The 13,650-nt window shown below is 67.6% G+C and overlaps 1 protein-coding gene across 2 annotated transcripts in view; it reads left to right on the top strand.

The window, feature by feature from the left end:
* The first annotated feature begins 1,217 nt into the window (after positions 1 to 1,217).
* FBLN1 (fibulin 1) overlaps positions 1,218 to 13,650 on the top strand; it is a 69,992-nt gene continuing 57,559 nt past the window's right edge. The window contains exon 1 of one of the 2 annotated variants that reach the window (XM_079774933.1): positions 1,218 to 1,451. In XM_079774933.1, coding sequence (XP_079631059.1) covers positions 1,370 to 1,451 — 82 coding nt within the window. In that variant the 5' untranslated portion in view covers positions 1,218 to 1,369. The remainder of the gene's footprint in view (positions 1,452 to 13,650) is intronic. The other variant, XM_079774934.1, reaches the window with a different exon arrangement.

Genomic DNA, 13,650 nt, shown 5'->3' with positions numbered 1-13,650 from the left:
CGCTCCGCTCTTGCTCTGCGCAGAGTCACTGCCCGTTTTCTTCCTTAATGCGTTTTTATTGATGCCAGAGAGGAAGGGAGAGGGAGAGAGACATCAATGAGGAGAGAGACATCAATGAGGAGAGAGAATCATGGCTTGGCTGCCTCCTGCACGCCCCCTCCCCCCCCCCCCCCGCCCTGGGGATCGAGCCCACAACCCCGGCCTGTGCCCCGACCAGAATCAGACCGGAAGGCTGACGCTCTGTCCACTGAGCAAAGGGCTAGGGCTATCCCTGCCCCGTTTTCACTCCGCTGACCGATGCTGGGGGGCCCGGGGGGACACAGCTGTGAGCACCTGGGACAGGCCTCCTGCCCTTCCGTGCACACACAAGGCCTTCCTCTGGGCCAGGGGCCCCCACATCCGGATGGGCTCCTGTGGGCCGCACCCCCTCACTCGGCACCTTCACTGCATTCCTCTCCTGTTTGTTTTTTTTTTTTTTTTTGTGTGTGTGTGTGTGTGTGTGTGTGTGTTAAATAAGTCTATGTATGGTTCCCACAGACGTCACCACTGGTGGCTGCAGCCATGAATTCCTACCCAAAGCAGTGGCTCCTGCAGGGTGCGCGGAAGGCTGCTCCCCACACGCAAGTCCAGCCTCTCTTCCTCGCGGGTGGGGTTCACCCGCTGCCTGGCTCCTGCGTGGGGGTGCTGGTCCAGTCTCCTGCCCCTCCCGGCGGGCAGTCCCCGTCCGGGGCGCACCTGGGTCGGCCACCGCCCTGCAGACCGCGGGGCGATCCTCCGGGCGATCGGCCCGCGGGCCCGAGGGCGGGAAACCAGCAGGCGGGGTGCACGAGGCTCCGTCCCGCGGGGAGCCCCCCAGGGAACACCGCCCCTATTCCCTCCCCGAAAGGGCGCCTCCGACCCCCGGGGACTCGCCCTTTCCTCGGAGCCCCGCGGAGCTAACCTTTGACCTGGGCCGGAGGGTGGGGAGGGGGTGGGTGGGTTGCACCGGCGGCCCAGGGGGGTGCCTCCCGCCCGAATGCGTCCCCCTCTCTGGCCCCACCAGGAGGAAGTTTGGGGTCCTCGCCCCCACCTCCGGCAGTGGGCCTGCGCGCCCCTGGGGACTGGGTGCGGGGTGGGGGGGGAGGGGGGGAGGGGCCGCAGACGTCCGGGGGGCGGCCTGGAGGGCGGGGACCGGCGCCCCGCAGCCCCGCCCCCGCCGCGCCCTCCTCGGGGCGGGATAATTGAACGGCGCCGCGGGGCTCGGCGTTGGCTGCGGAGGCTCGGCCGAGTGTGCACCCGCTGTCCCTGCACCGGCCGCGCTCAGCCCAGGAGCCGCGCCGCGCCCCGCGCCCCGCGCCCCGCGCCTTTGTCCGCCCGCCGCCCCGGCCCCATGGAGCGCGCGCCCTCGCGCCCGGCCCCGCGGCCGCTGCTGCTGCCCCTGCTCGCCGGCCTCTGGCTGCTGGCGGCCCCAGGTAGGAGGCGGGAGGGCGGGGCGGGGGGGAGCGGCGCCCCGGTCCACGGCGCCCACGTGAGTGCCCCCCGAACATCAGCCCCGCGCCCCTGGGAAGTTCTGGAGCGGCCGGCGGGGACTGGAGCTGGTGCGCCCTGCGCGCTGTGCCCTGGGGCCCCCACCCCGGGGCCTGGCCACGCTCCCTCCCCCACCCCTCACTCCCAGCTCTGGTCCGAACACCTTGCTGGTCTGAGGTGCTTGTTTTAAGGACGGACCCCCTCAAGCACCTCCTCCTGCAGGCTCGCTCGCATCCACGATGCCCACCCTGGTGCCAGTGCCACCCACCGGCCGGGCGCGGTGCGGGTGGGGGAGAGGAAGCGCCAGCGGGTTGCCCGCGCCCTAGCTCCGTGGGTGCCAGGCTCTCTGCGCCGGAGTGCCCGAGGCATACCTTTAGGCGCTGCACCCACCTCTTCCCCAGGTGAGGGCTGTTGTACCCAGTTTGCTGGTGAGAAAACTGAGACTCGGAGATGGAGAACAGGAACTTGTCCAACAGACAAAACAGTTTAAAAGCAACCTGTGGTTGGGCGGGGGTGGTGGTAGCGGGTGGTGGTGGGAGGTGGGGGGGTGGGGGGGGGTGGGGGGGGTGGACCTGAAGAAGTCAGAGAGAAAGGGAGCGATCTGCGGTGTCAGGGTGACAGCTGTGTGTGGGGGACCCCCGCCTGCCCTCCCTGGACACGGCCCCCCAGACAGAGGTCCTGCCAGCTCCCGCCTCAGCCAGGGCTGGGGACAGGCCACTTCCAAGCCCACCCAGATGCAGAGGGGATGGAGTCTCCAGCTGCAGACCCATGGCCCAGAGCCGCCCCCCGCCCCCCCCAGGGACGGACACCCTAGGGATGGGAGCACACAGCTGCGCCTTCTCTCTCCTCGAATCCTCAGGGCCTAGCTCCTGAGGGTGGGGGTGGGGGTGGGGGACCACAATGCCTTCCCCTCAGAGCCATGACCTCTGACCTCTCTGCTGACTTATCAGCCATCAGCCAGGCCTGCCTTCCGGCAGCTTTGTTCCCCCTGGAGCCCGGCCCAGGCACTCCCCCGCCCGCCACCCAGGATCCAGGCCCCTTATCTCGGCTCAGCTGAGCTGCTTGAACTCCGGTGGCCGCCCTCCGCCCTCCAAAGTCAGAGGACCACCCTGGAGTCCCGGAGTCTTCACCTCTGAGTTTGCTGAGTTTCTTGTAACTCTCAGGTGACCGCCCTGGTCCTTGGTCAAAGGTCACTGGCCCCAGCTGTGCTGGCCTGGGGCGCAGGGAGGGGCTGGGGGGGCGGCGCTCGGCAGGAGTGTCTTGGCTCGCTGACGGTGTCCGATCTTCGACCGCTGGGGAGCTCAGGCTGTGTTGGGCACCAGCTCCATCCTGGGCATGTCCTGGGGCACATTCCGTGGGGGAGATGACGCAGGGACGGGCAGGGCTGGCGTCAGAGCCGTCCTGACCCCGCAGGGCCATAGGGGCTTCTCGGAGGAGACGGTGTGCGGGCAGGCGGGCGTGGGCAGGCGGGCAGGAATGTGTGGGCAGGCGGGCGTGGGCAGGCGGGCAGGAGTGTGTGGGCAGGCGGGCAGGAGTGTGTGGGCAGGCGGGCAGGCGGGCGTGGGCAGGCGGGCAGGTGGGCGTGGGCAGGCGGGCAGGCGTGCGTTCAGGGGACCACTGGCTGGAGTGAAAGCACACGGGGGGCGGGGGGGCTCGGACTGGGGGCCACACAAGCCTCCTGTGGGAAGTGGAAGGCGCCCGAGACGCCTGTATTTGACAGGCGGGGCCCAGGTCCTCCATCGCTGCTCCTCCTGCTGCGGTGCCCGCAGGCGCCCCTGCGGCCTGGCCGTGCCCGGTGCGGAGGGCACCCGGGTCTGAGGCTGGGTGGCACAGTAGCCTGGCTGTGGGTGCAGCCATCTCCATGGAGAAGGCCCTGACCTCCGTGTGCAAGGAGCCCTCTCCGTGGCCCCCGGTGAGAACACCTGGTGCCGCCGCCTTGTTCCTGGGGGAGGCCCTCTGAGTTTAGGGGTTTGCTCTGGCCTGGGGACAGGGAGGTCGGGGACTGGGCCCCATTCCTCTCTGCAGCTGCGGCTGCGAGCGCAGAGCTGGGAGGGTGCCGGAGCCCTGGGAGGGGCAGGTGACACCGTCCGCCCCCAGAGCAGTTTAAAAGCAATCGTGGGCAAAGCCAGCGCGTCGAGTCCTTTAGCTCATCTGCTGAAACTCATTGGGTGACCTGGCCACAAAGGTCATGCCCAAGGGCACGAGCCGCCACCCCCCCCCCCCCTTGTGGGGATTTACCGAGAGAGAGCGGGGGTGGGAGGGAGTGAAGAGGAGGGGGTTGTGCTTTTTCCGAGACTTTCTTGGCCTTTGGCTCCGACTGATTACAGAGCAAGTCCTGTCATCAGCCGCTGGAAGGAGAACAAAGCAGCGAGGACTTGGCTTGCGAACACGCGGCCGGGCGGCCCCTGCTGATCCTGGAGGGCTCCCAGGAGGGTGGCGGGGGGCCAGGCGGGCTGTGGGGGCCGCAGGAGCACCGCGTGCGTGGGGATGAGACAGGGGCCCTGTGGGGCAGCCCAGGACCTCTTCTGTGGGGCTCACAGCGCCAAGCCACGCCCCCTCCTGGCACTGCCCGCCTCCCCCAGCTCTGGACTCTGGTTGGGGGAGGGCATGGCTCCCTGTGTTCGGGTGCTAGCAGGCACCACAGCCAAAAGCCCACGGGGTGGTTTGGAGGTTTTCTCATTGGTTAACGGAGAGAAAGGAAGCCAGAGTCGCAGGCGGCCTTGGGTATGGGGGGCGGGGGCGAGGGTGGTGCCGCCCGCCCGTGGCTGCGTTATTATTCTGCTGTGTAGTCCCCTTTCCTGGGAGGGGAGCGTCCTGTCCCCCCAGCTTGCTCTGAGAGCGCTCATACTGACCTCCAGCCAGGAAAAGAGGCCACAGGCCACTGAACTGGCAGCTGTCAGTGCCACAGCCATGTTGGTGAAGGCCACGCCAAGCCCCCCTCAGGCGTCCCGTCGCTAAATGTCCACCGAGGACCAGCTGTGGGCCAGACGCCATCCTAGGTGTAGGGGATGGGCAGGGAAGAAGCCGGGCCTGGCCCTTCCGCCCGTGGGCGCATCCCCTGGGCGACCCAGAAAGAGCAGGTAATTACAAATCAAGTCTAACTGGCAGACAGTCAGGGAGGACTTCCTGGAGGAAGCAGCCTGCCAGCTGCGGTGTGAGGAGCAGCAGGCGGTGGCTAGGTTGGTGGGTAGAGGTGGAAGGAGGGTGCTCCAGGCAGAGGGAATGGCATGGGCAAAGGCCCGGGGTGGAGAGAGAGAACGTGGGACTCCAGGAAGCTTCCAGAAGTTCTGCCCCCTCCTTAAGCTTGGGGAGCACGCAGTGCTGAGGGGCGGCACCAGCAGCCCCCCTTCCTTCAAGGCAATGGGTGAGCAATGGCTGCGGGCAGCTTTGCAGGTGAAGTTTTATGGAGCCGGTTCTCATCGGTGCAGTTATTTTGCCAGTGCGTTTCGTACAATGAAAGCTTTTCCAGCCCTGACCGGTTTGGCTCAGGGGACGGAGCATCGACCTGCGGACTGAAGGGTCCCGGGTTCGATCCCGGTCAAGGGCATGTACCTTGGTTGCGGGCACATCCCCAGTAGGGGGTGTGCAGGAGGCAGCTGTTCGATGTTTCTAACTCTCTCTCCCTCTCCCTTCCTCTCTGTAAAAAAATCAATAAAATTAAAAAAAAAGAAAGCGTTTCCTTTTGCAAAACAGTGAATTATAAGAGTTTCATGAACAAGTGCTCGTGTGGGCTGCATGGCTTCTTGTCATGATCGGCAGCGTGGCCCAGAATACAGTGGGGGGAGGGCACCCATTTTGTCGGTTTTTCTGGGATCCGAGACCCCGGAGGGAGCTCGGAGGAGAGAGGGTGCGGCTGGAGGCTAAGTCATCGGCCCCGCGCCACCCCGTGTCGCAGGTCGGGGGCCAGGGCTGGCGTCTGCTGGCCGCCACTCTTCCCACCGGCCTGCCTCCTCCACCCCCAGCGGGGCCTCGGCTGAGGCTGGGCCGGCAGGAGCCGGGGCCTGTCGCCCCGCTGTCCCCCTGCTGGCAGGAGGGTCCTACACTCGAGGGGCTGGGAGACGGGCGCCCATTCTCAAGGTGACTCGAGAGAGCCTTCCCGACCCCACACCCCCTGCTTCCGGTTCCTCAAATACGGAGGAACACGTGCTCTGCGCGCGGAAGTCAGTGCAGCCTCAGCGGTCCTCGTGGCTCCTCTCGGCGTCGCCGGGAGCAGGAACACGGTTACTTCCATGTGACAGGCTCGGACACCAAGGCCCAGCGCGTCAGGCAGCTTCCTGGTCACGCGGGTCGTAAATAGGGGACCAGGACACGGGACCCCGGGCTCCTGAGCCCTTGGCTGACAGCACTTGGTCCCACAGGCAGGGCTGTGCGGGGAGAGGCGTCCTTCGGAGCGGGAGCCACCCTGGGCCTCTGAGGGGCCGGCAGCTGGCCTGGCAGGGGGTCCCCCAGGGTGGCGGCACCGGCCTCGGGGGCGGTCGGCAGCCGAGCCTGCCCTGCGCTGGTGGGAGGGCGGCTGGCGGGGCGTCCAGCCGGCATCGGGCTCGGCCTGCCTCTCCTCAGTGTGGCCTGAGGCAGGCCCCCTCGCTGCCGCTGGGCGGGGCACGGAGCCCCCCACCCTCACCCCAAGGAACCGGAGGCCGCAGTGCGTCTCCTGGGCACGTGGGCCTCCTGCACGTGGGCCTCCCGGCACATGGGCCTCCCGGGCACGTGGGCCTCTCGGGCATGTGGCCTCCTGGCATGTGGGCCTCCCGGCACGTGGCCTCCTGGGAACGTGGGCCTCCCGGGCATGTGGCCTCCTGGCACGTGGGCCTCTCATGCACGTGGGCCTCTCATGCACGTGGGCCTCCCGGCACGTGGCTTCCCCGCACACGGCTGCTGGCTCTGGAACTGCCCACGGGGTAGAGTCACCCTTTCCTGGCGCCTCCGTGGAGGGAGGTGCGCTTGGCCGTCCCGGGTCCGGATGCAGCAGGGCCGGCCCAGCACCCGACGAGGACGGCCCCGGATGCTGCTCAGGTCTGTTCCTGCTCGTTCGTGGGGACGCTGCCCCCAGCCTGGCCCGGTGACCCTGCCCGAGGGCGGTGCGGCCGTGGCCAGTGCGGGGGGCGGGGGAGACCTCCGGGGCCGGAGCCCTTGCCCCTGAGAGGAGGGTCTGGGATGGGTGCTGTGCGCAGCTGCCAGGGCCCGGCCACTCCGAGGGGACACCGCACGGCAGGGTGGGGGGCCGGGTCCTGGTTAGCGGCAGAGAACCAAGAACCAGCCTCGGGGCCCCAGGGGCCCGCGTTCATGGCGGCAGGAGGAGCATTGGGAAGGGATGACTCATCTCTCAGGATTCAGAACCGGAAGACCAGCGGGCGCCCTGGGGGAGCGGAGGGAGCCGGAGGGGTGGGCGCGGCGGAGGGGCACCCGGAGCACCGCGGACCTCGCAGGGAGGGGGTCCCTGGGCTGCTGTGTGGGGTGGGTCCCAGGGAGACGGAGAAGCCAGAGGGAGTGCCCAGGGCCCGGGGCTAACGGCGCCCCGGCGGAGTGACAGCGGGGGCGGCGAGGAGTGGGCAGGTCTAGGGCGTTGGGCGGGAGAGTGGGCAGGACGCGCCGAGGGGTCGGGCGTGGCAGGTGCGGAGGAGGAGGGGTTCAGGCTGACCCCGTTATTTTGGCCTGAGCTGGTGGGTGGTGGCCACTGGTTATCGACTACGACGGGAAGGGCTGGGCGGCTGGGCGCATCAGAGCTCCGTGGGGACCCCCTCAGCGTCCTATTGGATGCCCGGGTGGGCCTGGGCCAGGCGAGAACCTGAAACAAAAATGCGGGCGCCTGGGCCCACCGAGGGGCGGGACGAGACCACGGGGGGGGGGGGGGCGAGGCAGCGGCGGGAACGTGGGTTCAGAGCCCTGCGGGCGATTCGGGGGAGAGGCCACCAGGAGCTCACGCCGTCGGGGTGTTCCCGCTGCAGGAGGGTGTTCCATGGCGCTCTGCTCTGAGCGTCTGTGCCGACGGAGCGGCCCGGTGTGCTTCCCGGGCTGCCTTTCCGTTTGGCTCTGTCCCCGCTGGAGCCAAACACACGGCAAGTTCTGCCGCCTCCCTTCGCTTCTCGTTTTGCCCGAAGGCTCTGTCCGCATCCCACTCCTCGCTGCTCGTGTCACTGTCCCCGCCGCGCAGGCAAGGACACCCGCACGGAGAGGCAGGGGTTGGCCACGGGCACAGGGCTGCGCGGTGGCAGGGCCGGATGCGCACCTGCCGCGTGGCGCTCACACGGCGCCCTGCAGGACCCCGGGCCACCCCACGTAGCTTTTGGCGGAAGAGTCTCAGTTGTTCCAAGTCCCGCTGCAGAGCAGCCACCGTCTCCCCCGGCGTGTCATAGGGCGTGCCCCCTCTGGTGCGCCCCGTGGCCTTGGCAGCCTGCTTACCCTCTCCCTGCCCCCGTTTCATAGCTGCTCGGGTCACTTGAGGTCATTTGTCCAGTCATTCCTTCACAGACATTTGGTGAGTGCCAGCTCGGGGCAGGCCTGGGGCGCGTGCAGAATGAGACAGAGCCTGTCCCAGCCCCCCTGGTAGCCGCTGAGTGCGCACACCGTCCTGGTAGCCGCTGAGTGCGCACACCGTTGATGATCGGTGCCGCGTGCTGGGGAGCGCGGGCCGCAGAGACCGGACGGGAAAGGGAACGCATCTGCCTGTTAGGGAGGGCTTCCCGGAGGAAGGGACCTTTGACCTGCCGTGGGCGTGAACGAGCCAGCGGAGGAGAGGGTGGACCCAGGACCCCCCAGCCCTGGAGGTCCAGCTGCCGAAAGCCAGTGCAGAGCCTCCTGACAGGGGGAGGCCCACGGGCGAGCGGCGGGTCCTGCGGGTGGGCTGCTCAGAGACGGGGGGGCAGGGTGTGAGGACGGTGCACACGTCCGCGGCCTTGGTCACAGGAGTCGCTGCTGCGGGGCCCGTGCTGCTGGCGGGAGCGATGCGGACGCTGCCCCTCCTCCCTCCCGGGGACGTGCTGCTCTCGTGCCCGCCTACTGGTTCTCTGTGCTGGGCCCCGTCTGCCTGTGCCAGGTGCAGGCTTCCGGGTGCGAGGGGCCCGCACCTCTGACGCCCTGCCTCCTCCTGGGGGCCCTCCCGTTAGACCTGCGAGGGAGGAAGACCCACGGGGCACAGCCCAGCGCTAATGGCCCCGCGTCTCCCTGGCCGGTCTCCTTGTCACCGCCGCGTCCCTCGCCCCCACTCCGAGCCGGGCATTGTGAACGGACAGAGGAGTCAGGCAGCCCGGAGGGCGCGGGAAGGTGCAGGCTGGACCCGCTGGCCGCCCAGGCTCTGAGCGTCGCCCGGTTCTGTTGGGTTAGGATTTCCCATTGGCATCTCTGTGGGTGGTACCCCTTTCAGGCCTCCTGGTTGTGTGGGTGCTGGCACCGTGGGGACCCTCTGACTTTTGGCTGCAGCTTTAGACAGCGCTCAATGGAGCAGCTGGGGTGGGAGCCGCAGGACACTCCCCCCAAGTTCACACCCGGTGCTGCCACTTCCCCAAACACCGGCCTGGCCTGGGAGGTTTGAGCTGGAGCCGAGGACGCCGAGGATGCCGAGGAAGGGACCTGCTGGCTGCCGCGGACACGCCTCCCTCTCCCGGATGCACAGAGCCGGTCAGTTTCTTAGTGGTCAGGTGAGGAAGTTAAAACAGGAGCAGAGACCAGCCCACCGCCTGTGGACTGTCGGCAGAGCGCGCACGGAAAGGGCATTTCGCTGCCCGGAGTCTGAAGGACAAGGTCCCGGAATGAGAGGAAGCCTCGTACCCGGGGCCGCCTGGCTTTGTGGGGAGGCGCCCTCGTCCTCGTCTGCCTCTCGCTTTGCATCCAGTGGAACCAGAGTGGCATTGGAAGGCCTGAGCGTGACTCTAGGCCGCCTCCTCCACCCACTGCACAGACGAGGAGACCGAGGCCTGGACCTGCTCCAGGTGGTGGAGGCTGTAGGCCCCGGGCCTGGCCCACCAGAACGCTGTGCAGAAAGCAGCCTGGCTGGTGCGCCTCAGCGGCCAGTCGGGTGCTCCCCAGAGCCCCGGGGTGCTCCCAGCCAGCAGGCTGACGTTCTGGAAGCTTCCACCCGAGGAGTGGCGCAGGACCCTCCGACTGCCAGCGGCACCTGCGCTCTTGGAGAAAACGTGTCCACGTCTCTGCCACTCGCCGACCGTGAGCTCCCTGAACCACGAGCGTCGGCCCTGGGACTTGCACGTGCCAGGGCTGCGCTCACCTGGAAGAAGGTGTGTGTGAGCCGCTCACGTGGTGGCAAACGGTACCTGAACCGGGACCCAGGCTGCTGCATCCGCCTGCTGCCTGGTGACTGCGGGCAGGGGTGTCTGTTTCCTGAGGAGGGTGACGGGCGGGGGGGGGGGGGGGGGTGGTGTCGGCCATTGGATTTCACGTCAGCCTGGGGGAGTGTGTGGTTCGGACGGAACAGAATGCCCTCTCCTCAGGTGCCATAGCTGTATCTTACTTGGAGACTCTGTGGCCGGGTTCTGACGGAAGCTCTCTGCCTGGGTTAGTGCACTGACCTCCCTGCCCTGCGACGGAGGAGAAAGGAGGCTCTGAGGTTAAGGGGAGCTGGGCCCGGGCTGGGCAGTTTTTAAAATATCTTTCTTCTCTCTATATAAAAGGCTAATATGCAAAGTGTCCCCTTGGGAGTTTGACAGTGAGACTGGGAGTTGGATCGCCAGGGGGCAGCGCGGAATATGGTGGGTGACCTGTGGTGGTGGCAGGGTGCTGAGGGAGCGAGGGAAGGAGGAGACGGGGAACCTGATGGGTCCTGATCGCCAGCCAGGCCTAGGGACCCCACCCATGCATGAGTTTTGTGCACCGGGCCTCTAGCATATATATATATATATATATATATATATATATATATATATATATATATATATATATATATATTGATTTCAAAGAGAAAGGGAAAGAGAGAAACATCAATGATGAGAAAGAATCATGGATCGGCTGCCCCCTGCACGTCCCACACTGGGGATGGAACCCACAACCCGGGCATGTGCCCTGACCCGGAATTGAACTGTGACCTCCTGGTTCATAGGTCGACGCTGAAGCACTGAGCCACGCCGGCCGGGCGGGGCTGGGCAGTTCTAACCCACACGATGCCTTCCCTTGCAGCAGGGGAGTGAAGACTACCAGGGCTTTGCACGCGTTTCCTCTTGGTTTAGGTTTGGCCTTGCGCTCGGTGGCTCTCACCACAGCGAGGGTTCGGAACCAGAGGTTGGAAGTGCTCAGCTGAGGCTTCTCAGAAGAGGGGGGCGGGTCTGCGAGGGACGGTTCCCGCCCAGCCCGCGGCCCCGCCGCTTGCTCAGGGGCACCTCCAGCCCTGGACCGGGGTGGCAGCCGGCGTGAGGCCACGTGCCGTCACGTCCCGGATCAGTCGGAGCTGGTGACTCCTGAGGGTGAAAACTCGGAGATGACAGATCCCGGGGAGGGGGCAGGGTTGGCAGTGAGGCCTTCCGCTGGTCGGTGTGACGCACGTGCCTGGCGCGGGGGCAGTGAAGTGGGGTTGAGGGGTTGAGGGGCTGAGAGGCGGTGGATGAGAGGGCCCTCTGCAGGCCCATCGCGTGGCGGGCTGTTCATCGCCGTACAGACGGACGCCCTGCCCACCTCTGCCTCCACACCTGCCTCGTCACTGCAGCGCGGCTGGGGGCTCTCCCGGCCTCTGCCGGGCCCCCAGGCACCGCCCCAGGCGCCCCGCTCGGCCAGGTTGCAGCCGGGGCGGCTTGGGTCCCAGGGACGGGCGAGGACTCGCCCCTTCGCTGTCCTGAGAGGAGGGCTCGACTGCTCCAGATTTCCGGCGGAACCCTTTCCGAACGTTCCGGCGGCTCCGGGCGCAGAGCTCTCCCCGCTGAGCCGCTCGGTGTCTGAGCCTCAGTCCCAGGGAGGCTTTGGAGCTGCCACTCACCCCCAGGGAACTCTGCACCCCGAGGCGGGCCGTGGCTCCCCTTCTCTCCTGGGCATTGGCGAGCAAGTCCCCTTTGTCCTGTGATCACATGATCAGGCCACTGCTGAGTGGACGCTGTGCTCAGGGCTTTTCACGCTGATCCATCTTCTCGGCAAATGCACCGTGTTCCTAGCCCTCTGGCGGCTGCGAGGCTCAGAGAGGTCATCGCCTGCCCGGGCCGCAGAGCAAGAGCGCACCGAGCTCCGCGCCTCTGACCCCAGAGCCAGCCGCTCAGCTGCATGGGCTGCGGGCCGCCCGGGCCAGGTGTGCAGGGAGGGCGCCGGCCAGCTCGCGAGGCCTTTGTGGTCGGAGCGCCAGGCAGAGGGAGGCTGGACGTGGGAGCAGCGCTCCACGCGCACGGGCTGTGGGAGAGAGGCCCCAGGCGGGCGGTGCGGGGGGCGGGGGGCTGGGACTGGATGGGGGGCCGGGGCTGGGCGGGGCTGGGAGCAGCCGTGAGGGGGGCCGCAGGCAGCAGAGCTGGGTCGGCTGCATGGGGGGACGGAGGGGGGCGGCCTCAGGGTCGGGCCACGTGGCTGGGTCCCCGTCGTCCTGGGGTGACCCACAGCCACGTTTTACCTGAGATAAGGCCCCTGTTCGGTGAGTGCTTTTCTTAAGGTGACCTGGCGAGATGGAGGAAGGGGCGCTCGAGGTCCCGTGGGCGCGGGCTCCCGGCCACGGGCTCCCTGCTCCGTGCTGCGGGCAGCACTGTCTGAGCCCCAGCCGCGGTCGGGGAAAGGGAGAGGGGCCAGCCGGGGCCAGAGGACAGTCACCCTGAACCAAACCGCCTCGGACCCTCCCCAGCCTGGGGAGCCCGGGAGAGCGAGGGCGGGGCCGGCCCATCTCGCGCTGCGGAGGGAGAGCGCTCCGAGCCCGGGGTCTGGGAGGGAGGCGGCTGCTGCTCCGGACTGGGTTTGGGATGAGGCCCCTCCCGGCGTGGGCAGGGCCGCCCGGCCCCCTCCTCCCAGGCGCTGACCGGCGGTCTCCGGGAAGCTGTGGGTCTCCTCCCGCTTGCGGGACGGGGTCCAGACGCTTTGCACAGGGGCTTGTGGCGTCGACCGCAGGGAGTCGAGGCCGGGGTTCCAGGAGGTCGGGCCTCGTGCTGAGCCCGGGAGTGAGCCTCCTCCCGGGGCCACCCGAGGCCCGGCCTTGGAGGACAGATGAGCCCAATCAGAGCACCGTGGCCATCGGCGCCTCGAAACACGGCCTGGCCTGGCGGGACTCGCCCACGGGGCGCCGGCAGCCCAGGACACGGCGTCTCTGGGAGCTCGGGCCTCCCACCCTGACCGCACAGGCCGCGGTGCCAACGCTCCGGCCACGTGAGCCCCTTTGGCGGAGGGCACCCTGCTGCCCTCTGCTCCTCCCGGGCACGGTGGGGTCCTCTCCTCGTAAGCCGAGAGGCCCGAGAGGGGCGCAGAGCCGGGCTGGGGACTGGAGAGCCCGGTCCCATCGCCGCCAAGTCCTGATCCAGCCGCGAGGGCGAGGGCGAGGGCGAGGGCGAGGGCGAGGGCGAGGGCGGCTTGGTCTCCTTCCTGGGAGCAGGGCCGCAGCCGGCCGGCCGGGGTGCCGTGGTGCCATCCCGTGCGCTGAAAGGCGGCGGGTGGATTCCTGGTGAGGGCATATTCCCGGGTCGGGGTTTGTTCCCCGAGGCAAGCGGTGGATGTTTCTCTCTCACGCTGGTATTTCTCTCTCTTTCCCTCCCCCTTCCTTTCTCTCTAAAATTAAAAAACAAAACAAAACAAAACAAAAACTGTCCTGGCCGGTATTGCTAGGCCCGGTCCCGGGCATGTGCAGGAGGCAGCCAATCACCGTGTCTCTCACACATCGATGTTTCCCTTCCCTCCCTCCCTGGTGTGCGTCCCCCACTAGCCAGGCTGGGTCCCCCACTCCCACATGAGAAGCCGTCCTCAGTTGTCCCACTTTTTGGCACCAGCCTGCTGGGACCCCCAGGCCCCCCCACTCTGCACTATTCCTGTTTCATGGCACAAACCATCTCTGGCCTGTAGGGGGTCAGTCGTGTCCTGGATGCCCTGACCGCTCGGCTGGACGGCGGCTCAGTCAGGCCTCTGTCAGCAGCACCCGTCTTTCTCGCCCTCCCGACCGTGGAACCAGGGTCCCCGCCTGGGCAGGTCCCTGTCTGAGTGTCCAGCGTGTGGGCGGGGCCCTGGGTGCTGAGCTGCAGGACCCAGAACCGG

Source organism: Cnephaeus nilssonii (assembly GCF_951640355.1).
Source record: "Cnephaeus nilssonii genome assembly, chromosome: 6".
Classification (NCBI taxonomy): Eukaryota; Metazoa; Chordata; class Mammalia; order Chiroptera; family Vespertilionidae; genus Cnephaeus; species Cnephaeus nilssonii.
The sequence above is the reverse complement of the archived record's forward strand: the minus strand, read 5'-3'. Positions and strand labels throughout refer to the sequence as shown.